Source organism: Podarcis liolepis (assembly GCF_965112155.1).
Source record: "Podarcis liolepis genome assembly, chromosome: 17".
Lineage (NCBI taxonomy): Eukaryota > Metazoa > Chordata > Lepidosauria > Squamata > Lacertidae > Podarcis > Podarcis liolepis.
The window spans coordinates 32,848,422-32,873,606 of record NC_139571.1 but is presented as its reverse complement, the minus strand read 5'-3'; the positions used below and the strand labels follow the sequence as shown (position 1 = coordinate 32,873,606).

The 25,185-nt window shown below is 40.9% G+C and overlaps 1 protein-coding gene across 18 annotated transcripts in view; it reads right to left on the bottom strand.

The window, feature by feature from the left end:
* Positions 1-25,185, bottom strand: part of NRG1 (neuregulin 1) — a 493,798-nt gene that overhangs the window by 81,491 nt on the left and 387,122 nt on the right. Inside the window, exon 1 of one of the 18 annotated variants that reach the window (XM_083481453.1) lies at positions 13,845-15,455. The exons of 16 other annotated variants lie outside the window; for them this stretch is intronic. In XM_083481453.1, the coding sequence (XP_083337579.1) occupies positions 13,845-14,493 (649 nt within the window). In that variant the 5' untranslated portion in view covers positions 14,494-15,455. Of the gene's footprint in view, positions 1-13,844; positions 15,456-25,185 lie in introns of those variants that run through there. One more of the 18 variants, XM_083481456.1, reaches the window with a different exon arrangement.

Below are 25,185 nucleotides of genomic sequence, written 5' to 3'. Positions count from 1 at the left end.
CAGAGCTTACTTCACCTAAATCCCAGTGTTCTTCTTTCTCCTCTTTTCAGTATATTTGTGTGGTATTTTAGCATCTACATAAAACTGACCAGGTGGGCTGCCTGGACTTTCGTGTCATCGTATGCAGATAACCATCTGCCTCTCCATCAAAATCCAAGGAAAATGTCCATTTTTGTGAATAGCTGTTTGGTGTCAGTAATGGATGTGCTGGATAAGACAGAAAAGCTCCTGATCAGTAGAAATGTACTTCAAAGAATTGGAATTTATTGTGCTTTAGATGGATTGCATTTTTTAAAAAAATCAACTTTATGGTTTGTATGCATTCCTGAATGAACTCCTGCAAGTTTGGAACTGGCCAGAATACTTCGGCAGTGGCCCGAACACTTTCGTCCATCTGAGGCTGCTGTACCAACTACATCATTCCTAGAGGTGTCATCTTTTGTCATGATGGAGATGACTTTGACGGCCACTCAGAAACTTAGGCTGGTTCAGAATGCTGCAGCAAGGCTGCTGACTGGCACCACCAGTTTTAGGAAGGAGGATAACTTTAATTTTGCACTATACTTATGTATTAAACCTGGATCATTTCCTTTTGTAATATTTAATTTATTCTATATTGTTTTGTCATATTTGAATTGGTAAATTCTGTACACTGTTTTTTTCTCCCCCACCTCACTGTTTTATATTTTGATAACTAGATGTTTGTTGTAAGCTGCTTGGGGGACAGCTCCCTATGGAAAGGTAGTAAATAAACAAACAAAAACAAAAAACCTAAGCCAAGACAATTAAATATATATTTTAATCTGAATATGTTTTTAGCTGGTTACCATTGTCTGACTTTTTGTCTACATTTAACCTGGTAGTCAATATTTTTACTGTGTTATTTCTTACTACATTCATTGTAATATTGGTTGCTTTTATTGTTGTTAGCTGCCATTGCCATTTTACATGAAAATGCAGGCTTTAATAGTCAATAAATAAAATAAATAAACATTGAATAGCTTATCCTAATGTTATACAAAATTATATACATTTTCAAATAAATGTACATATACATAAGCCGCATATAACAGGCAGTAGCCAAAATGTGATGTGCAAATATTAGCTTGGCTTCTGCTGCTGGGAATCTGCCCAATATCATCATATTTGAACATGTGTGACAGTCCACATGTTGGATTACCAAATGGTACCTAGAATGATTTGCTAAATGAACAGAATGTTTTAATTCATCCTGAATCTCTGATGCATTCACCAAATATGCCTTCTCTTTTCTAATGCTCTTTTAACTAAGTGATCAAGCTAAATGTACATCATTCACAATTTATTCCTCCCCCTGGAAGTCAGGCCTCTATAAAAGCATCGCTTTGCACATCTGGTAAAGTCACCAGGAGCTTATACTTTCTAATTGTGGTTAAAGGATATACAACAAATTTGTGAAGTCAATAACACCAGTTTTGCATGAATGACAGTTAATTAAAAACTGAGAAAGGGTGGGGTGGGGAAGATTAATAGAAGTCTTACAAAGAAAAGTGAGGAATCTCATTTCTCGGATATTTAGCACAGAATAGAAATCACATTTCAAAAAGAAGTCAATTAACTCATGAGTTTTAAGGTCATAAATTATCTCTCTTTTATTGGCTCCTGCCTGAAGGAAGAGCCTTCCTTGGAACACCAAGTTTGTTGCCTGGGCTCTGTCCGTGGTCCTGAAAGTCCTACCACCAACCTCCCTTACTTTCAGGATTTGGAATCTTGACTAACTTCTGCCTGTCTTCTCATTTTGGTCCAGATTTCCGAACTTCTGACTTGCCTATGAACTCCTGATTATCATTGTGATTATCATCATCAGATTTCTTACCTGCCCTTCACTATAAGATGACAATAATGCAAAAATACAATACTAAAATTAATTAAAACAAATTATAGTCAAACTAATGGGGTGGGCTGTAAAATACAGCAATACCTCATCTTATGCACATTTGTCTTGCATGATTTCCACCACACATGACTGAAGGCAGGCTGGTTGAAACTGTGCAAGTCCCCAGCAACGTGGAGAGCTTAAAAGCTCTTATCATGTCGGGTTTACCCAGCAAGGTGGAGAGCTTTTAAGCCCTCTGCCTTGCTTGCTGGGCAAGGCCCACACAGTGCACTGGATCTGTGAGTGCTGGGAATGCTCCCACTCTCCCCTTCACCTGTCCGTCATGGGGAAGCTATAAGGGTTTGGGTCTACACAATTTTCATGTAATACATGGAACAGAACCCCTGTGTAAGCTGTATATACATCTCAGAAGTTAAATGTGGCAAGTCTTCTGCATATGACAAAAACTGCATAATGAGGATGCCAGCTGTACCTCTGTACCTCCACAGGTTAGGGACTGCCATTTTTTTTTTAATGGAGAAAAAAAATCCCTCTCTTTCAAAATACCATCTTTGTCAGCAGTCTAACTTAGCTGCTGTGAAAAACTGTAAACATCACAGCAGAGACCTAGTTCTAGTACCTTCATGTAGATTGCAGCTAAGACCTTAGAAAAATCAAGCCATTTTAAGACGCTGGGTTTGTGTGGTTGAGAAACATTTGCATATACCTGGTGCCTTCTATTCCCCTTTGATGTGTCTCATCATCAGAATTAATTGACTGGTGAAAGAGTAACAGCAAAGACTCTAATCAGAGCTGGGATTTGTTTTGCATGTCGCATGCCACTGCATACTACATGAATGAGCCATTGCTGGTTTCCCTTTATCTCAAAAATGATCTGCTACCAAGTGATTGAAAACCATATCCCATGAATCACCAATGTACAAATTGTTGAGAAAAAGTCATATACAGTTAGTAGAAGAGGGGGAAAATATTATAAAGTATGAAAGATCATTAACGTAGTGCCAGTAAAACTGAAGATTAATGTTTGTTTATGTCTATTTTGTGGGGCCTATATCACAAGGGGACATCAATTTCTTAGATGCTGTTTATCTAATGATGTCAATATGCCTTACTGGGCATCAATAACTTTGTCAACAAGTGTGCTAAGTTAAAATACTGTGAATTGTTGATGGCGAAATTTCCAGGATGAGATATGAGCCGATGTAACATTTACAAGCAACTACCATTATCAGTAACTAGCAAAATGTGCAGTCCTATCAAGGCCTATATTTACTTTCTCCAATGTAAGAGAACAGAAGCTTAAGAGACCTACTAACCTAGCTTGTGTAACAGTATCTCCCCCTCTCTCCCCATGCACACCCCTCACCCTCCACAGTATCTGCTCAAAAGTGTTGGGGAACCCCCAGAAGAGATTTAAGGGGTGCATGGAGGGATGGGGGGGGAGAGACCATTCTGTTGCACAAGCAGAACTCCGTGTACTGATGAAATGTTGCCTTATTGCCACATTGGATTCCACCCCTTGCTAATGTGTGTGGTTGTCAGTGACTTGTATCTGCACTCTATTTTGGCCTGAACTGCCTACTAGTGGATCTTTTTTTTAGTAATCATAGGAGTAAATTAGACACCCATCAAGAGTCCACATCAGGAGTTTCCATACTTGGGGGGCATATTTGCAAACCAGATACTGTCCTGGGCATGACACCAACACCACAACCTATTCTATTGGCTTCCAAAGAATGCTTCTTTCAAATCTAATTTCATCAGGAGCAGGAATGCCTCTGTGAACCTATGTACATCTGTGGGGATCACACTGGTGACCTACCTTTTGTGGAAAACAAGTCTTGGTCCCATTACTACGTATAAGAATTCATATGTTGGCTGGATGTGTCTGCACTGCTCTGCAAGTCAAGTGGCCAACTATCATGCATTACATACAAACATACCCCAAGCCAATCAGTTGTCATAGACCTCAACCATTCAAGATAATCCAATGGATAGCCTTTAGGAATTTAGCAGCAGTCAAGAGCTAACTGAAGCATCAGTCAATATGCAATTAGCTTGTGAGAGCACAGGGAGTAAAACAAAAAAACCAGGCTACTGCAGCACTGAGGATGATCATGGGATAGTGACAAAACTTGTGAACAAAGCTTGTTTTATATATATATATATATATATATATATATATATATATATATATATAGACTAGAAATAGTTGCCAGTTTCCTACAATTACATGCACGGTTTGTGAACAAATGTTTAACTTTTGCTGACCTCTGATATTCGTCATTCATTATGCTGTGCTGGTGCTAGATATAGTATAGGAATAGCTGCAGGATAGATAGAACACAGCAAGCACAATTACCAAAGCATTATTCAGCTGTATCCAGAAACTACATTGCTCCTAACGTCACATGTACTAACCCTCAGTGATTTATGGAATAGTGAAGTTTCCCCCCTCAATTCCCATTCCCCCATTTCGTCCATCAATGAGCCCATACTAAGAAATGGGTGGGGCCAAATCTGCTTTCCAAGCTTGGTTGAGCCGTGTTATCCCAAATTAACATGGACTCCAGGAGCCTGTATAGCCGGGTTCTATCTCTTTCTATAGATACATGCTCCACTGCTGAACCAGCTGGTTCCCTGCATCAGTATTGATTCCGAGTTAGGTTTCTGCAGCAAAATCTATTGCATTTCCATTAGCAAGACTGCAAATGTTCAAAGCATAAAAGCTTCCATTTATATCTTTCTAGCTGCATACTGCGGAATAAATGCACAGCTACACATCAACTTGAAACATTGCCCTATTGGAAACACCATTTTGCCTTGCTGTCAGCTGTTGGGAAAGACTCTTTTTTCTGTTCCAAAATAAAAACGACTGTATTGCAAACTGAAGGGAAATTCATCCTTACATATCTGCAATGCACAAAGGCAAATAAAGCATCACTAAAACAATGAAAAATGATAATTGATGGCAGCTATTTCTAGTAAATTTCTAAATGGGAGCGGGGTACAATGACACTTTGAATGGTATCACATGACACGTGTGTATAAAGTATCGCCTAGTTATTAAAAATGGCATAGTACAATTTTATGCCATCAGCTGGGTAACTGCAGTATTATTAATTTACTCTGCTGCTACTAATACAAGGAATTTAAGATACTTATCGTTCTGATATGTGACACCTTCTTCCAAAATATGTATGCACACCTGGCTATTCCACTCAAGGTCACACTCACATATTATGATCTAGAAAGCGAGGATTCCAGTTTTCAAATGTGATTTAGATATGTTGAAGCCTTTCCATTTATAGAAAGGCTCACACAGAGGCTGTGTAGTTAGGCATTTGCTTACTTGATTTTTGCAGGTTCAAGCCTAATTTAGACTATATACCTGAATTTGAAGTTTTTGTGTGCATCATAGACTCTGCCTTTCCTGAATCTTGTGTGGAGGGTTAAGAAAGAGACAGTCAATGCACAACTTCCGTAACAGTGTGGAAGGGAGATTTCTTTTCCTTCCTTCCTGACTTAAGACTGTTCTCTGGGGACTTAGTGCAAGACGGAGAACAGCTGCCATTTGTTCTGTACAATGAAAAGGCAGAAAAATGATAATGACAGCTGCCCATTCTAATTCCCTCCTGGTCTTTTGGGAGTTGGGTGATGGTAACAGGGGTGTAGTTGGAGAAGCAAAAGGGGACTGTGGGTGATGGAAGATGAGCCCAGGGGAAATAGATGAAAGGACAGCCATACCCTCAATTCATATTTACCAGACTGCTTTTATTTCCACTTTTATGTTTTCATTTTTCACTCCCAGGAGATCAACTAGGCCCACATGCCACACCCCACCTTTTTAAACAATTAAGCATTAGTAGAATTAAAATATATACAAATATAAGATCACATACAGATATTACAATGAAAACATCACAGCACCAGCCCTTGTCATACCAATTCACTTGCATTTGACTTTTACTGCAGTGAAGATACTTGTGAAAGGATGGCAAGGCAATGTAGGATGGCACACAGACACTGAACTGTCAAGTGTCATTTCCCCACCTTTTGACAAAGTTTAAACTTTAGAGCAACTAACAATATTATTGTACAACGGAACAGAACACACTGTATTATGCTAACCTGGACCTTGCTAGGTTCGCAGAACCATTAACTACAGCAAACATCAAGCCAAATGGATGAAAAGTTCAAGTCTGTGATACTATGTGTAGGTTTGCTGGAAGTTTGTGCTAGGTGTCATTGACCATCATGTGAGACCTTTGCATCTTGGATGAGAAGAAAACTAAAGATACATAAAGATATGAGAAGAATGGAACAAGAGTGTCACAATGGACATGGAATTATAAACATTGTTGGAATGCTCCAAATTAATGTGATGGAAAAACAGGGATCCCAGTTATTACCCCCCCCCCGACAGTTTACAGCAATCCATAGTCAACAATTTCTGTGGGTTCACCTACGTAAGTAACAAAATCAATGGAAATGATGGAAAATTGCATCCTCCTTGTCCAGTTTCTTATTGATACATAATGTTGAGTAAATATCACAGTCTCTCTGCTTGCTGTCTATCCAACTTCGCTTTATTTGCTTTCACCCAGCCGAAAGCCAAAGCATCTTGACCCACAGCCCTAGATGGGCAACTATTAACTTTATTCCTGAATGCTAGTATGCTAGGAAACTTACCAATTCTGTTTTACAACTAGACAGAGGGGCTGGAGGAAGTTAGAAGGCGATGTTAATTGCTCTAATTGATTGCTTTGTCAATGCAATTAGTACGGTACTAATGCAATTAGTACCTGTAGGCTTCTGAGCCTAATTCAAAGTGGTGGTTTTGACTTTTAAAGCTCTTTATGCCTCAAGACCCCAATATTTTAAAGACCCTACCCAGAGTCATAGATCAACTTCGGAGGCCCTTCTCCAGGTCCCTACTCTGAGGGAGGCTTGAACGATGATGTTAAAGGAGAGAGCCTTTTCAGCTGTGGCTCTGCTTCTGTGGAATGTTCTTCCCGTTGTGATCCACCTGGCACCTTCATGAACGTCATTTTGGCAGCAGGTAAAGATTTACCTTCCCCCCTCATAATTTGATGGACCGAGCTGATTCTTTTCTATTGATACTGTCCTGCAAATTTTCTATAGCTGTTATGGGAGGTGCAGAGGGTTGTAAGGTGTATGGAAATTGTAATATTTTAGATGCATTTTGCTTTTGTCCCTATGGCATAATATATTTATGCTTAGAGGCCTTTCAGGTAAAAAACAACTAATGCATTTAAGTAATACACTTAAACTTATGCCACTTTTAAACTCTACTATCTTCCATAGGTACTTTAAATGCTTCAATTTATTTTTGTTTCCTAAAAAAATCCTAATAAAATTATATTCTATTTGAAGGGAACAATGCATCTTAAATGATGCAGTGAACACCAATAAAGAATTTATTTGTTTCCTAGTACAATATTGAGTTTGCACTTTTTAATCACTTTTTAATCACTGGTTATCACCTGTTTCACTGGGTTGCCAATGAATGAATATGGAAGACCAAATGAACACTGCCACAGATCAGCACTGACACTAATTGGTTTAGTAATAGGTGACATCCACTAATCTCAGACAGACTGGCTACATGTGAGTTCGAGTCAAGGCAAAGAAAGAAAATTTCTAGATACTCTAAATCAGTGTTCCCCAACCTTGGTCCTCCAGCTGTTTTTGGACTACAACTCCCATCATCCCTCGCTAGCAAGACCAGTGGTCAAGGATGATGGGAATTGTAGTCCAAAAACATCTGGAGGCCCAAGGTTGGGGAACACTGCTCTAAATGACTGTGCCCTAGAACAGTTGGTCATGGAGCCAACCAGAGGGGTGGCGACCCTGGACTTAATCTTGAGTGGCACCCAGGACCAGGTGTGATGTAAGTGTTGCTGAACCACTTGGGAATAGTGACCATAGTGCTATCAAAAACTGATATTCAGTTAGAATGTATACTGCAGATCAAGAAATGTACCACCAGAACAAAGGTAGTCCCTAGGTGGTTAGTGAACAGAGTCCACTAACAGAGTCCACTGTTGGAGGCAAGAAGACTTCCTTTAGAAAATGTAAGTCTTATCCAAATGAGAACCAAAAGGAACACAAACTTTGGCAAAAGAAATACTAGCGGAGTGGACAACAACAAGGGATGCTAAAAGAGTTTAAGGAGCATATTGCTAAAAGCACAAATACCCCAACCACTATAATTATTTAAATGCAATAGCAACAGGAGACTGCCTAGGGAGATGGTCCTTTGGATAATAAAGGAGACAAAAAGAGATTGAAGGCCACACAGAGGAAGATGCTAATTGAGGTCCCTGTTCCTGAACTAACTTTCACAGGAAGGGAGTCTGAGGAACTGATGCAGATAGTGGTGATGAGAGACAAAGTTCTAGGCCTTATCGACAAAATTAAAAGCTGGTGAATTGCTGGGTCTGGGAGGCATCCCCACATGAGTTCTTAAAGAGCTTGAATGTGAAATTGTTGATCCACTAATAAAAATACGTAACTTATCCCTAAGTTCAGCCCCTGCATTTATGCTGGAGGATAAAGCTATCAATGACTACTAGCCATAATGGGTAGGTTTTGCCTTCACTGTCATAAGCAGTAAAAGGTAAAGGTAAAGGACCCCTGACAATTAAGTCCAGTCGCAAACGACTCTGGGGTTGTGGCACTCATCTCGCTTTACTGGCCGAGGGAGCCGACGTTTGTCCACAGACAGTTTTTCGGGTCATGTGGCCAGCATGACTAAGCCACTTCTGGCGAAACCAGAGCAGCGCACGTAAACACCATTTACCTTCCCGCCGAAGTGGTACCTATTTATCTACTTGCACTTTGACATGCTTTCGAACTGCTAGGTTGGCAAGAGCTGGGACCGAGCAACGGAAGCTCACTCCGTCACGGGGATTTGAACCACCGACCTTCTGATTGGCAAGCCCTAGGCTCAGTGGTTTAGACCACAGCGCCCCCCACGTCCCCCACGTCCCCCTGTCATAAGCAGTATATGCCTCTAAATATCAGTTGCTGGCAATGGCAGGTTGGCAGAGAGCTGTTGTGCTCAGGTCCTACTTTTGAGCTTCTCATAGGGTTGCTGCTGTGGGAATACTGGACTATTGGCCTGAGCCAACAAGTTCCTCTTATGGACACTTCAAAAAAGGGTAAGGGAAAAGAAAGTGTTTATTCTTCTTTTACTGGGGAGGATGAGTTTACAGTTGAAGACTCCACTTGCATCTACAAGGTGGAGTTGGTGTGCTGTTCAAGACAGCTCTATTACTAGATAAAGTTAAAATGAATTCTGCAGCAAAGAATGTGACTAAGTATTATCAGATGAAAAGCATTACACCTCCAGAATTGAATACAGCAAATATATCTATCAAGTATATCAGCAAGTATCTTAGTTAAGCTGTAGTATAATTAGGATGTGGCAACAGGTATTCTGGTATGAGGCTTTATCATACATACTAATGCAGTTTTTGTCAAAGACCAACTCAGGGTGTGAGGAAGGGTGGACAGCGAAGTTGTGAAAACAGCAGAGTGGGCATTAGCTAAAATGAACCAGAGGATGCCAAGGGGCAGGGTATAACACACTTTATGGAGGTTGAGCCATTATTAAATTAAAGAGATTAATCTCACCCACTTTTGTCTATCTTGTAATACCGAGACACAATGATTAAATTAATAAAGCTTGTAGTAGAGTTCTGTTCACAAATGAAAAGTTAATATGGCTACATTTCACACCTCCTTGGCTGACTGTCTATTCTTAAGTTATCTGGGAGTAAGACTCGCTGAAAATAAGTCACACCTGCTTCACAATGATTACCTTTAGTGTTGAGTGAGTTTTACTGCCCTCAAACTTTGTGCAGTTGTGAAAAGTCACCTTAGCTCTGTTCAAGATCCTAATTCAACTTTTACCCCCATCTTTACAATAAATAATATATTTGCTTTAGATTTATTAAGTCTATTTCCCACCTACTCAAAAAGGCTCCAGGTGTGCCTAGAGCCTAGACTGGATCACAGCCATTGTTTCCCAAAACCTTGCAAGCTTGGATTTAGTTAGGCCTTCCTCAACAGTAACTTAAATAGAACTGAAGCTACCACTTTAAAAAGCACTGCTTTGTCCTTTTGCTGATCATGCATCAAGGGGACTCTTTAAGTAGGGCTGTTCCTGCTGGCCAACAGGGACACAAAGTCTTCTGATAGAAATTTTATCTATATCTATCTATCTATATCTATATCTATATCTATATCTATATCTATATCTATATCTATATCTATATCTATATCATCTATATCTATCTATCTAGACACACACACACACACACACACACACACACACACACACACACACACACACACACACTGTGCCTTTCTGTTATTCATTATGCACGTGCAAAGAAACAAAGAGTCAGAATCTGGCAGGTGAAACCAGGTAGGGAGTGGTAGGTAAAAAGCCACTATCAAATATTTGGGCTGTTTGAAGCTAGTGATCAAATGTTGCACAGGAACTCCTTACAGTTCATTCAAATAGAAAATGAAAAAAGCTCAAACCTCTAATAAGCTCTAATAACAGGAAAAAATGTTGTCGATATAATACAATACAGCTATTACCACAGAAATGATTGCAGTGTCCTGAACATAACCATTATAGTAACGAAGGTGTTTTTGTGGGTTATGTGTAAAGCACTATTTCATCTGAGCATGATTAGTAATCATGAAACCAACTCATCTTCACAGAGAGATTGCAGGTTATGGCAAGAATATAATGTAAACCATAGATACATCATTCAGATGTGTATATGAATATGCCCTATATATGATTGCGTAAAACACTAGGTTTTCTTTCCTATTTCAACAGAACCAGGGTGACATTTAATTTAGAATGAGAATGCATAGGGAAGAAAAGGGATTATTTCTATATTGAAAAAATACAAAGTGTACGGTACTAAAAGGTATGAGAGTTCTTGAGACAGCGGAGACAATTACTAGGATTGCTTCTCCCCCAGACTCCAGTACAGAGAAGAATCAATTAGCCCTTGTCAGACTATGACCTTGAAAGATAGAGCCCCAAACAGAATATGCTGAGTTGGATGAAAAGGAGAGGAGAAAATGGGATTCTGTAACCACAAAAAGTCTGGTTCAAAAATGACATGTCAGTCTCAAACTATGAACGATGACAGCACATATTTAGCCCTGAAGAAGTGCTGGTATGAAGCCTTGCAATCTTACTAGGAATAAATATCTACTTGCTTAAGTGCCCACCCGGCTCTTACAACCCACCTAGAGGATTAAATAAATAAATAAAACCCTCCCTTACCCAAATGACTTGCACTGCGTGAAATAGGTAATGCACATGGTAAGTTCAGAGCCATGGCAAGTATCTTGCAGCCTTGCATCCCCATACCAATTCTAGAGGGATCTTCATAGTTCTAAAGCTTGTATTGCCTTATGCGTCTAAGTAAATATTCTTACTCAACGCAAACCGAAGACAAATCAGTTAACAAGTTCCTTACTCCTTCTGTAAATACCTATATGGAATTTAAGACTTAAAGAACAAAACAGTTGTTGCAATCCTCCAAAATTTCCTCCACCACCTCCCTTCTTGCAAATGTGAGCTGAGAGGAATGCAGATAATGATTTGCTGTTAGGCCACCTTCCCCCCCTCCACTCCTCTCAAGAAACCCACTAGATGGGTGGGCTATGAGCAAATTCTGTCTCAGTTTCAAATTACTGAATTCATAAACTCTTCTCTGTTGTACAGAATGTTGCAGGCTGTGTATATGTTCGGTTTTACAGGTCTTTGTCATTTTTGTTCCTACGGGAAGCTGCTTTTTGTAAACGATGTTCAGTTTGCCAACTGCAGAGGGATGGCAACATTCTTAAGGAGACCCCCCCCCAAAAAAAAAGGTGAGAAAGAAGCTTGCTCCCCCCATGTCCCCCATCTACCTAAAATTGGTTAAGCTCCGTAAGTCAACGAGGCAAATACATGACCAATCTTTGTTATACTAATCAACTTTATTTGCTCAGCAATCTGACAGACTATCAACTCAGGTAAGTTGTGCTTCGGCCAGTGTTTCTGTAATGGATTCTCATGCAAAGGATCTCTGAAGGAGCTGTAATGTTGTGCCTTTTGAATCCTGTCTTTGCAGAACTCACATTTGGACTATTATAATAACTGGGCAAGATCCACAGCTCCTGCAGATGGGTGTAGCTGCACTGCTAGCAATGGAGATTTCTCATTATACCGTTCAAATCATCTGGTGCATGAAGACTCAATCCTGAACATACTTACTAGACAGAAAAGTCCACATGAGCAAACATGCATAGGATTGGTCTGTAAATTAGTGGTATAACTGCTAATCTTTTTACATTTGACATACATCTGCCAGAAATGACCATGTGGTTGATTTATGATGCTCTCGAAATAATACCTCAAAAGTATATTAGCCAAAAAGGGGGTGAAGAGGTAGGGAATAAAGCTTACAATGTTATAAGAACAAACAAATCAGTGTTCACCATTGCACATCTCTGTTAAATATCATCACCCTCTCAAAACACACCCCCTTTGCATGTTTAATAGAAGTTCACTATTTATGTGTCATTTCAGTGATTTGTATTTCAAAAAAATGTTGGCAATTTTATTTTCCAACATAGCATTTTATTCTCTAAAATATGTTAATAGCAAGAGGTTCAAGTGAAAGCTAAAAGCTTGTTCATGCCCAGTCTCCTACATCGAGGAATAAAAGAAAAGGAAACTTTAGAGTTTAGATCTTCCAGTTTAAGCTATTTTGCAGGGCTTAGATGCAAGTCAGTAAAGGGTGGGGTGAATTTCAATAAATTTGTTGATGTTGTTTCAGAATGGGCAAGCTTATACATCTAAACAAATTGATATTTTTTTGCCTCCAATGTTTCCAGGGATTTTCTAAAAAAACCTAAGTTATCAGGCTAAAAGCAACATCCTCCAAGCAGAAAATGGTTTGTCCTGATCCCAGATATTGGAACATGACTGAAATTACTCAGTGGCAAAGGAAATGCACTCCACACATGCTTAGAGTCTCTTTCATCTTTATCATTAAACCACACTCCCCAAGACAGAGCTCCCAATATAAAGAGATTCCAGGGCTTTAGCCTATGGCAAGCTATTGCTCAAATTTAGCCATAAATGGAAGGGTTATACACAATGGTATACTGGGCCAGTAGCTCATATCTGTACAGGTTGGTACCAGGTTCTAACTGGAAATATAAATGATCAGAATTACTGACAAATTTCCAGAGGGATAGTCATGCTTGGCACCTCTGCTGTAACAGACTAAGAGTCTTGTGGTACCTTGAAGACTTCACTGATTTTATGGGCATAAGCTTTTATGGACTGGAGCCCAGTTCATCATATGCTAGGAGTGCAGCTCACATTCCATACATCTGATGAAGCAGACTGTGGCCATGAAAGCTCATGCCATAATAAAATTGGTTAGACTTTAAAGTGCCGCAGGACTTCATTGCTTTTGCTAAATTAACAGTTTTGTTTTTTCTCTTTGCACTAACTAGCTAACTTAAGGGGAGGGAGTATGAATGAGTGTTGAAGGGCATAATCTGTCAGGGACACAAAAGAATCAAGATCAAAAGGGAGTGATGATAACAGTCATATACAATTCGTTACTTAAATGGACCAGAGGAACTGTTTGTAAAGTACCATCAGTTGAACAAAGTTATTGTCAGTATTACATGACTAGCACCCCCGATTTCTCAAGTATCTATTTTTGCAACTTTAACAAAAGGACAGGCTAAAGCAAATATCTGAGCTAACACACTCCTCTTTAATTATTAGCAAATCTGTTAGTATCAATCGTATCATCACAATATGAATACTCTTTAATGTCGATTGCACCTGTATTGTATGCATATGAATGACAATTCTGCCCACGGAATAGGATTGAATGCTTACCTAGTTTTGGTGGAGCTGTTTGGATATTAGTTTCAAATTCTTGTGGCAGAGATGTTGTCGTGGACCCTTTCACTTCAGGTTCTATACTAGGTGGGGGTAAGGAGGGCACTGAAGAGAGTAAAAACTGATCCTCTAACTGGTCACCTCTAGATGGAGACGGCTTAGAAGCAACCTCAGGGGCAGCTGGTGAACCAGAAGGCTGCCCTGTGACTTCAAAGTTAGCTACATTGGTGGGTACTGGAAAGTAAGAAGTATGCACTACAGATGGCACCCAAGCAGAGAGTGCAGTAGGATCCACGGCAGTCACTGGATCTTGCCCAATCCTATCTGGGTCAAGATGTGTTGGAGAATCATATTCAAAAATCTTGTCCACAAAGACCCACTTGAGGCCAGCAATGCAGAGGCAGAGGCTGATCAGGCAAGCCAAGATCGGGACAATGCAGATCTTTTCAGAGTTGAGGCAGCCTGTCAGCCGCTCTGCCTCCAGACACACACAGCAAGTAGCAGCAAGGCCTGCTATTCCCTGCACCCTTGTGTCTGCTCTTTGATTCTCTGGTATGTCCTCTTCAGCAGGAAGCCCCTCGAGTGATGGAGTGGGACTGAGCTGGTTCGAGGGGTTGGGAAAACTCTCCAGAGTAGCTTCAGACATATTTAAGCATGTATTTCTTCGGTTGAGCTCTCTTCTAGAAGGCCTCAAAAAACCTTTCCATTATCACTAACAAGCAAGCCAAAAGATGGGGGGAAAGATCCAGAGAAATCTTACCGGATCACAGCATCGGTATCAAGAGTTCAAGTGTCAGAACACGATCCAAATAAAGGGGGAGAAATCCTTCCAAATATTCAGAAAGGAGAAAAGCCTCTCCTAATGATTCAGCTCCTTGCTCCTCCTCCTTGCTCACTTTTAAAAATTTGTTGTTTATAATTCCTCTCAAGCCATCTCAGTTCTTCACGGAGCGAAAAATAAGAAGATTAAGGGGAAAGAAGAAGAATCTGAAATCCTGAGGGAAATTGTTTAAGTGAACGAAGAGCCCAGAGCCAGAGGCTGGCTTCTCACCTTGAGCATCTGAGTCGGGTGGCTGCTTAGATGGAGGAAAACACAGCCGTCATGCAGCAGGAGCAAAAGGAAAATCAGTAAGAACGGCAGTAGCAGCGGCGGCGGCGGCAGCAGCAGCAATGACAGTAGCAACAGCATCCTGTTGTGCGAAAGAGCCGGCAGAAAGAGGCTGAATCATTACAGAGCAGCAGGTGCCTGCTCCCTGGGCATCACTGCAAGCAATATCATTACAGAGAGATTCGAAAAGGAGATAATGGCAACTCTGTCCTCGGTCCTTACCACCTCCCTCTTCTTTGTCCCTCCCCAGTATTCCTTCCCTTTAGTTCTTCCCTTTCTTCTTTCCTTCACTCTGTTCTTCTGACATACAGATTCCCTCTGCTTCCCTTCTTCTCTCCCCACCCCCACCCCTCTGCAGGGCTGGTCCGAGTTAAATCAGCACACCCAGCAACGCAGGGCTGCCAGTGACTTCCTATTTCATCCAATTAGATGGAGGAGAGGCCATAAAATCTAAGGGAGGAATGGAGGAGCCAGTTAGACTCTCTCTCTTTCTCCCACTGTGTGGTCACGAAAGGATGGCAATCGATTAGAGCAATCTAACAAAGCTGCAACGAGGATGAGGGTGGGGAAGGTTGTAGGTGGCAGCCTTATGGGCTGGACTTAATGCTAAGACTGTCGGATATCCGATCCCTCCCAGGGGACATAGGCCTTTCAGCTGCAGTTTCTTTCTGCCTGCTACCTAGAGATAAAGTTTGCCTTCTCATCAGTCTAGTAAGTAGAATTCATCACAGGCAACACAATTATGATTTAAAGGACAGGGTTTGTTTGCTTTTGTTTATTTAAATAGAAGCTTTTCAAGCATACGATCCATGTGTTAGATTTTGGAATAAATATTTTGAACACAATTCTATAGTAGTATTGCATTAGCTGTGTATGGGGGGAAAACTTGCTTGAAAAATACTATGTTTTGTCTTCCAAAATTAAAGAGGACCAAAGCTAAAGTTTATTCAGTTTGACATCCTCCACTGTTTCTTAGTATTTACAAACCATTTACTAATTATATTGAGTAAAATGTCATCAGCTCCACTACAGTCCACTTTCAAGGACTATAAATTTGAGTAGAAACCAAACACAATTAACTGGCAAATAAAATTCACATTTGGTTTCCCAATGAAAAATAGTCAAAGGTTTCCTATCAGCGAGAATTGCAACAGACCGAGTAATTCCTATAGATGGTTCATGACTTGCATGACAAAGTCATGCCAAATAAAGCTATTTATATTTGTAAGAAAAGGAATTTTGGGATACAGACCTCACTGCCCCATTGCCTTCTGTGCAGTTGTTTACACCAATAATTTTAAAAAAATAGCCAGGGACACCATTTTTGGAAAGTAGCCCCACACCATATCCTTATTATTATTTCACAAGAGCACCAGTGTTTTCTATGAAAAGTTACCACAACAATGATTTTAAAATGTACATCTCTTTTAGAATTCCCTATTGAATATATCCAAGGGCGTGCATTTGTCCATCGCTGGGAATCTTGTCCTCCCACTTTCAGATCTCTGTCGGATCCATACTACTGAAATATATGCAATAGTTGTTCTTCTAATTTTTGACTGTCATTTTACGTAAGATCAGAAGAAATGAAGTTATCAGGACGCCAAACTCGCCCACCCTAATCTTAGCGTTTGGTGCTATTTCAGCAAAATATTAAAATGCAGCTCTCCCTCTTTGTTGCTTCATATTGGATCCTTATTGCACAAAAGAATAGCCTAAGTACGGTCATGGAAATGTAAGTAACATTTGCATAAAGCAGATTTATTGGCACTGTAGGAGCTTCTTTGGAGATTTTGCAACCCAATGTGTCAATATATAGTGATGGAACGTGCTAGGAACCCTTAATCAGCAGCTGCTGGAGACTGAACACTGCATCAGCTTTCCTGGCACTGCTGAGCCTACTGCGTCTCTATGAGCTTTAATCAAGAGGCACTAGGGAGGAATTTTGGTTAATACTGATAATTCATCCACTCCAATGTAAGCCTGTAGAAAACAACATACCTTCCGTTCAATGCAAGCAAGCTTAACCACTAAAGGCACCAAATTTTTGAATGTTGAGCATTCTTTGCAGTAAGTGAATAAAGCAATCAGAATTCTTCCATGAGAAGTAGCTTAGCTTCGCTTGGTTTCATGGCTTTGGGGCCAGGGTGGTCAGTTTCTGCTTCCAGTGCTGTCCTTTCAATTTCCAGTTCAAGTAGATGAAAAGGCCACCACAGAGCCTTCCAGAGTCGACTCAACCCCCAGGTTGAGGTGGAGGAAGCGCAAGAGGCAGTGCTGCCACAGGTGCCACCCTCCCCATCGCTTCTGCCACTGGTGGAGAAACAACCCAGGTAAGGGAGGCTTCAGCAGCAGCATAGAAGCACAGCCTTCTGTTGCACAGCATTGCTTGCTGGTCTGCCCCACCCTGAGGAGTGGAGAGAGACCACCTTAAGGAGAAGCCCTCAAGGAACCTGGGAACCTGGTGCCTACAGAAGTGTTAGGTGATTTGTTGGGTTTTTCTCATCATTCTTTGTAAAAAGCTATGAAATTTTCCACAAGGATCTGTCAGGGAACTGCCATCGGATCAGAGGCGAGAGATCGAAGGGCAGTTGTGTTACAGGGAGCCTCCGAAAATCTTGCAAAGCAGTTCCTCTTCCGGCGAGGAGGAAAGCCCCACTTCCAGTGGAGAAGAGGTGCAAGGACCAGAGGATGCTAGGAAGAGACTTAACACTGAGCCTCAGCAAGCTGGAGAGGCAGGGAGCACGCCCTTGCCATCGCCCATCCTGCGCAGTAGTCTGAGGCACAGGGAGGGGCGGAAAAGGCTGGGGGTGACGAGACTTTTATGTTGGGGGAGGTACAAAAACAGAGCACTCCCGGATTCTGCTAGCAATTGAGCCAGACATGAACTTATGACGCTCTTCACTGTAAATGGTTTGCACCAAAATAAAGCCTGTAAAAGGCAGGTCGGAGCCTTGCCTGGTTACTCTCGAGCAACCGGAACAGCACCTGACAGGATCTGTGCCTTGGATAGGTATTCTTGTGATATTGGCATGAACCAGCTCTGTGATTCTTCTGTACAGTATACTCACGTAAGCTTTAATTTGACTGTGGTTTAATGTGACTGTGATTCCACATGTTCTCCTGGTAAAAAATTAGGCAGTGAGCAGCATAAACAATAGCTGAAGTTTCATGTTTTTCCTGAACCTTAGAAATCAAAACCCTGTTCTCGAATAATGTAAGCAAATGATAAAATCTGCATATATATTAGCCCAAGATTTAGGTTTCCCCACTCCTGATAATTCGGTAATTGAAGGCACACATTAGGACAGCAGTAGGAAAGAAGAAAAATAAAGATTGATGAGTGTACACGTGATAGTTAGATGACGTTTAAGGCAAGGTGGACATGAGTTATATGAGAGGAATACAAAGCTATGCAAAACACTGGCGCCCTGCACTGAAAATCACTGACACCCTGCATCCTTGATAACTCAAAGTTCTGGTCAATGTTTGGATGGGAGACCACCTAGGATTAAAGCTATTAAATGAGGAAGTCAGTGATATTAAGCAGAGGTATACCTAGGGATTGTTAAAACCACTATGGAGTGTATTATATATATGTGTGCCAAGAAGCTTCCCATCCACGCACTGTGGTACAACACATGCACTTTTTTGCCCTTCCTCTTTGCTTCACCCACACTCTAGACCAGCCTTTCTCAACCTGTGGATCCCCAGATGTTGTTGAACTACAACTCCCATCACCTCTAGCTAGCAAGGCCAGAGCTCAGGGATGATGGGAGTTGTAGTCCAACAACATATGGGGACCCACAGGTTGAGAACCGCTGCTCTAGATGCTTTGAGTACAGTGGTACCTTGGTTTACAAACTTAATCCGTTCAGGAAGTCTGTTCTTAAACCAAAGTGTTCTTAAACCAAGGCGTGCTTTCCCATGGCAGCGGGGGACTCAATCTTCAAATGGAACACACTCAACAGGAAGCGGAACATGTTCTGCTTCCAAGGCAAAGTTCACAAACCAAAACACCTACTTCCGGGTTTGCAGTGTTCTTAATCCAAGTTGTTCATAAAGTAAGCTGTTCTTAAACCAAGGTACCACTGTACTCGGGTTGCATAAAATGCATTAATTTATAATGTAGCTATTGTAGTCAAGTGATTTTTTTCGGGGAGTGAGAAGGCGCTGATACAGCTCCTTGGTAAAGGTGCAAGAGACCCTAGTATGCCTCTGCTGTTTACTGAGATTTAGCATGGTAGGGCTGGACTCGGCTAGACTCCCCCTCCTCTCTCAAGTGATTGAAATGCAGGAGGAAACCTGATAGTCTTAGCCATTGCTTCACAACCTTGCTTACATAAGTGGCAACATACAGAGAACTCTCACCACACTAAAAACTCATTGTAATCTATGGTTTGTGGACTGCAGCCACTGAATCAAACATTTTCAATCTGTTAATAAACTTTCAGTTTCAGCATATGGCTTGTGGTGAAGAAAAGATTCCCAGGAAATACTGTAGTGCGACTGTCTAGTTGTTGATGATTAACTATGCCAGGCATCCCCAAACTCGACCCTCCAGCTGTTTCAGGACTACAACTCCCATCATCCCTAGCTAACAGGACCAGTGGTCAGGGATGATGGGAATTGTAGTCCCAAAACAGCTGGAGGGCCGAGTTTGGGGATGCCTGAACTATGCTGAAGAAAGCTCAATGATAACAGAGAAGCTTTGTTAATCTCTAAGGTGCTGAAGTGGTTTTTTGTTTTGCTTTTCTTTGCTGTAAACCAAGCAACTTTTCTGAATTTTTTTCTCAAATTATGTCTGTGATTTTTTTTCAAAAATACATAAAAATATGTTCGATTTCTGACCAACTTTCTAGTGACTGTTCTCAGTGGAAGAAATTACAGTCTTGCAAATCCACAATTTTTCTAGCATGTCTGCCTCCCTCCTGTGTGTGTGTGTGTGTGTGTGTGTGTGTGTGTGTGAGAGAGAGAGAGAGAGAGAGAGAGAGAGAGAGAGAGAGAAGTTACTATATCTGTATCATATAAAGCATCAGAGAGAGATAGAGAGAAATTAGAATTAAGCCATCTTTCATTTACAAAAGCATCCTTGCATGATTGCTCAGACATGATTCCCTTGCCCTAGGTTATCAGGCCTCTGCTATCCCAGCTCCTCTGCACAGCAGCCTTTTGAGCAACCGCCACATACTTCACTCTTTCAATCTTTTCTCCTGTCAGCCCCTGCAGCCTATGCATCATTTCAGTCAGTTTGTTCTGAATCAGTTCTGCTTTACTAACATCAGTCTGGTACTGAACAGAACTGAATAAAGCATGGCAACGGCCCTCTCACTAGAAACTACTTCCAGAGACCATGACGGAATGCAACCTCAGAACCACATGTTCACTTTAAAACAAAACTCCATCCTTGGGTCACATGCTGTACAATTCCCACCAGTTATTAACGCTGGCATTTGGCATAGCCAGAAAATATTATCAAATGGGTTAAGATCTATGAGATTTAATAAAGTAATCCACGTTAGGTGAGGGGGATATAATTTTACTTCAGGACTGCAAAGTCAGTCTTAGAAAGAAATCCTTTTGTGAAATCATAGAATGGAAGTGATATAACAGAAAATGCAGAAAGAAAAGCTATTTAATGACCTGCATTCAGTGACATTAAGAGAAAACCAGAGAAAACCACTGCAAACTGAAATATTGCATAAAGTGTAGAGATTTTGCAGTAAACTTGCTGCTGGTAACAATGCTTTATCATTGACTTAAGATCTATTTCCAAGTCCTTTGTTCAAATCCTTTTTGATGGTTCCCAAGGCTTTGCAACAGCTACATCAATAAGAAAAATGAAATACATTATCCATACCTTAACCCTGCTAAGCTGTGATGCAAGTAACTACAGTGCAGGCAAAAGAGAAAGAAGGAAAGTAGTTTTTCACCAAAATTCTGTTTAAAGTTGTGGACTAAGTTAAACTAACATGAAGGAACAAACATGGCTGCCAGACTATCATGGAATTCCACTTTTGCAGACCTGTTTTGCACACTTAAACACTCTTCTCAATTTCATCTCAATTGAGCTTTTATTCTTTCCTTACAGTCACACTGTAAGAAAAAACCTCCTTCTGCTTTCCTTGTGAGGTAGGACAGCTGAGATATGCCCTTGCATAATTTATCACTATTTATTATTTCTAATGTGCTACCTGCCCTTTAACCAAAAGGGGAGCCCAGGGCAGATCTCATTAAAGTGACACACAACAATTCAGAAGTTAATAATATAGACAGGAATTACAACTTCATTAAAATATTGGCCAAAAGTCTGGATAAATGAACAAGTTTTTACCTATTTCCTTAATGCAGATAAAAAGGGGGACTGACAGATCTTCCTTGTGAGGGAGTTGCATATCTGAGATGCTGTCACTGAGAATGACCTATCTTGCATCCTCATTCTTCACACTGGTGAGACCACAAGTAAGGCCTCTCTCCCAGACAGCAATTTTTGGGTCAGGAGGTATTGGAGAAAATGTTCTTTCAAGTGCTGGGGACCCAAGTCATTTAGTGATGAATTAGCAAGGGTTCTGAGCAGCGCTGTTTTTCCAGAAGAAGTGGTGCCAGAAGAAGTGGTGCATGAACACATTCTCTTAGAATGGGCAATGGTGCTCACTTGAGAGGTGCTGGAACTGAGTTCTTGTGAGCTGCCTTTGAAAAAAGTCCTGGTTCACCAGGGTACAGTGGTACCTCGGGTTACATACGCTTCAGGTTACATACGCTTCAGGTTACAGACTCCGCTAACCCAGAAATAGTACCTCGGGTTAAGAACTTTGCTTCAGGATGAGAACAGAAATCGTACTCCGGCGGTGAGGCCCCATTAGCTAAAGTGCTGCTTCAGGTTAAGAACAGTTTCAGGTTAAGAACGGACCTCCGGAATGAATTAAGTACTTAACCCGAGGTACCACTGTATCAGGTACAACATGCAAAAAGCATGATAAGCCTTAGTCCAGGAAAGCATTTTTTTACATATAAGCATGAGATATTTTGCCTTTCTGCCAGACAGTATATGAAGAGGGATGCTTTGAATATAACTTGCTCTGCTTTCTATAATGGACTAGATAAGTGTCATGGCTGAGAACGACTTAAGGGGAAAAAGGGATTTACTCAACAGAAGCCCTAGGCAGGCAAGCGCTATTCTATAAGACTGTACCGGACAGTATGTGTGATTCCACATACAATTTGTGACTGCTGTAAAAGAGAGAATGTAACGACAACTGTGCATACTGTTAGTGATATACAACACCCCCACACAAAAAAGGGTTGGAGAATTTTCAGATTTACTTTATTTTGTGGCCAAATTGTGAACACTAATCAAGATTTGTCCCAGTTTAAATTTATATTCTTGCCAAGAGTTAAGCAGGGAAACAATCTGTTAGCATCAAGGATTCTGTTGGAAGGAAGATAGATAAAGTAGCTTTCCAACATCCTAGTACAGGGGACTATTTTTACAAGAAAACTATTCAAGAAGAAAAACACTGTTTTAAAAGGAGAAATTGCTCAAAGAACCCTTCCACTGCCCACGAGAATGCAACAAATGTTTACTACCATTAATCTCGGTTGGCCACCCAGACCTAAATCTGTTTACTTTTTAGAATTAGCACAATTAGTCTTATTCTTGCCACTAAAAGCTGTCAGATTTTAAATATCCAGCAGCTGCTCCTTAAATTAGATTCACTGTACTCCCTAAATGGATTCCTCAATAGCCTAGCATATTCTTGAATGCAACAATCTCCTAGAAGATGAAGCATTTGTTGAAAGACAATTCTACATTATGCAGCAACCAGAGGAAATAAACAACCAGATGAAATAAACAATTGAAGCAAAGCAAGGAGTCTCTAGGAATGTGCACCAGTACATTGTTCATTCACATAAAACTACAGGTAAACATCTACCGTATTGGCCCGAATATAAGCCGCACCCGCAAATAAGCCGCACCTTTAAAATCCAAGAGGAAAATAAAAGAAATGACAATACACAAATATAAGCCACTCCCTTTAAATTCCACAGGCACTCACACCCGTAAATGGCAAATGTAAAAGAAAATCCTACAGTGATATCGTAAAAGCCAATTTTTTGTAAGGTTGCAAATTTAAGCTGCACTTAAAATTTTCACGTTTGGAATTAGAAATAAAAGTGTGGCTTATATTCAGGCCAGTATATATTCTGGAAAGTGGATTATCTGTCTGGCTATCTGTTCTCTATGGTCTGGCCACCTCTCAATATATTATCACCAAACTTGGTTCCTGTGGTGGGAATGGCAATCTTCATCTATCTTGGGACACCGACCACCATTTTGATTCAAGATGTCAGAGTAAAACATCACATTGATTTGACTTCACCCATTTTTTGGTACAGGTTATGTTCCCTCTCAAAATATCGCCGTCAAATTTCGTGAGGTAGGAGAGGCAGTCTTTGTCAACTCTGGTAAACTGAAATGTGATTTTGCCACCCATGGTGAACGTCCCAGGGGCAGGGGGGTGCTGCGAGTGGCCCAGGGGGGTGCTGCCTGTGGCTAGTGTCCCGGGGGGGGGGCACAGCGATGTCAACCCCCCCCCCGGATGATGCCCAGGGTGGACCACACTCACTGCACCCCCTTCCTCCGCCAGTGGCATTATTACTTCCAAATCAACAGTAGGAGTTTTGAAAATCTACACTTCTGCCATATAGCTCTAAACTTTGTTACCCCTTTTGCAATTTTGGCAATAAAAATTGAAACCACACATCCCTCCACCTGACAGGTGTCTGTCAAATTCCAAGCTGGGTCTTTGTAGATGTAAGGCAGCCTAATTGATCATCAATGATCAGGCCATATCAAATCCAAGGAAGCTTGCATAATCAGATAAGTCATTAAGAAGTTGCTGATTCTACTAAGAAAGAGGTATGGCAGGAAAAAGGGAAGAGAGGTCAAATTCAATGTCTTCACAGCCATGATAGGAAAAAGACAATTTCAGGCATGTTCTAATTGTGTTTTAAATGTTATGGTCCCTACGCACAACCCTTTGCAGAATTCTAACCTTGCTTTGACCGAACAGCAGCAGGGTGAGCTGAAAGGAAAGCGGAACCTCTCCTGCTCTGCATCAGTACAAGCAGCTTCTGAACTGCTGCAAAGAACACAGTGCAATGCATCAACAAAAACAAAAATAGAATCACCAACCAGGTTATTTTAGTCCATCAAGCGGATGGACAATAGTCGCTTCCAGAATTGCTGCAGCAATATAAAGGTCCAGTGTAAAACGGGGAGGGGCAGAATTAATCATTTAAGCTTTTGCCTTTTTTTTTTTAAAGCACCAAAGATATTACAATATTTTTTTGAGTAGTAGATGTTGATGAGATTAAAAAACATTTGTCTGTTTGCAGTCGGTTCTACTACAGCTCATTGTCCAGCCACTCCTTCCCCCATTCTCTATGCACCAACCAGCATCCATCAGTACAGGAAGCCTAATACATTATTTATGTGGATGCAGCAGCTAGAAAGTCTATGCATGGCGTTTACTTTTGAAATAGTAAGTTATAGTTATTGGCAGAGGGAAGCATGAGGCTGTGCATTAAGGTGATGAGCTAGACCTATAGTCTTGCCAAATAGAATAGCTAAGTAATAACAAATAATATTTAGGAAGGGGGGAAAAAACCCCAACCATGTTTGATTTTGTGGGGATAGCAGAGCTCTGCAGTGCCCCAGCAGACAACCTCAAATTATTCTGTAGCAATTAACTGATTGTAATAGGCTTGCACATTTCCTTTGATCTATTAATGTGATTAAGTGCAAGTGTATTTACTCAGCAATTTCCAGAAGGCACGTGGTACGAGCAGTGACAGAATTTAGCTTCTGTATGAAAACTGAATGAGTAAAAGCAAGAAGTAAAAAAAAATGAACAAACCCCCAAACCCTATCTTTTAAGATTTCAAGAAAGGTGAAACTGACATACATAGGACAGCGATGCTCTTTCCAAGCACACCTAGGAGCATAATGTGTAGCCGTTATGTTTCATACTTTTTATTCTTGTAAAGTAACTCCAGCACTGGGAGGAAATTCACAAGACCAGGGGTCGGCAAACTTTTTCAGCAGGGGGCTGGTCCAATGTCCCTCAGACCTTGTGGTGGGACGGACTATATTTTGAAGGGGGGGGGGGGGATGAATGAATTCCTATGCCCCACAAATAACCCAGAGATGCATTTTAAATAAAAGCACAC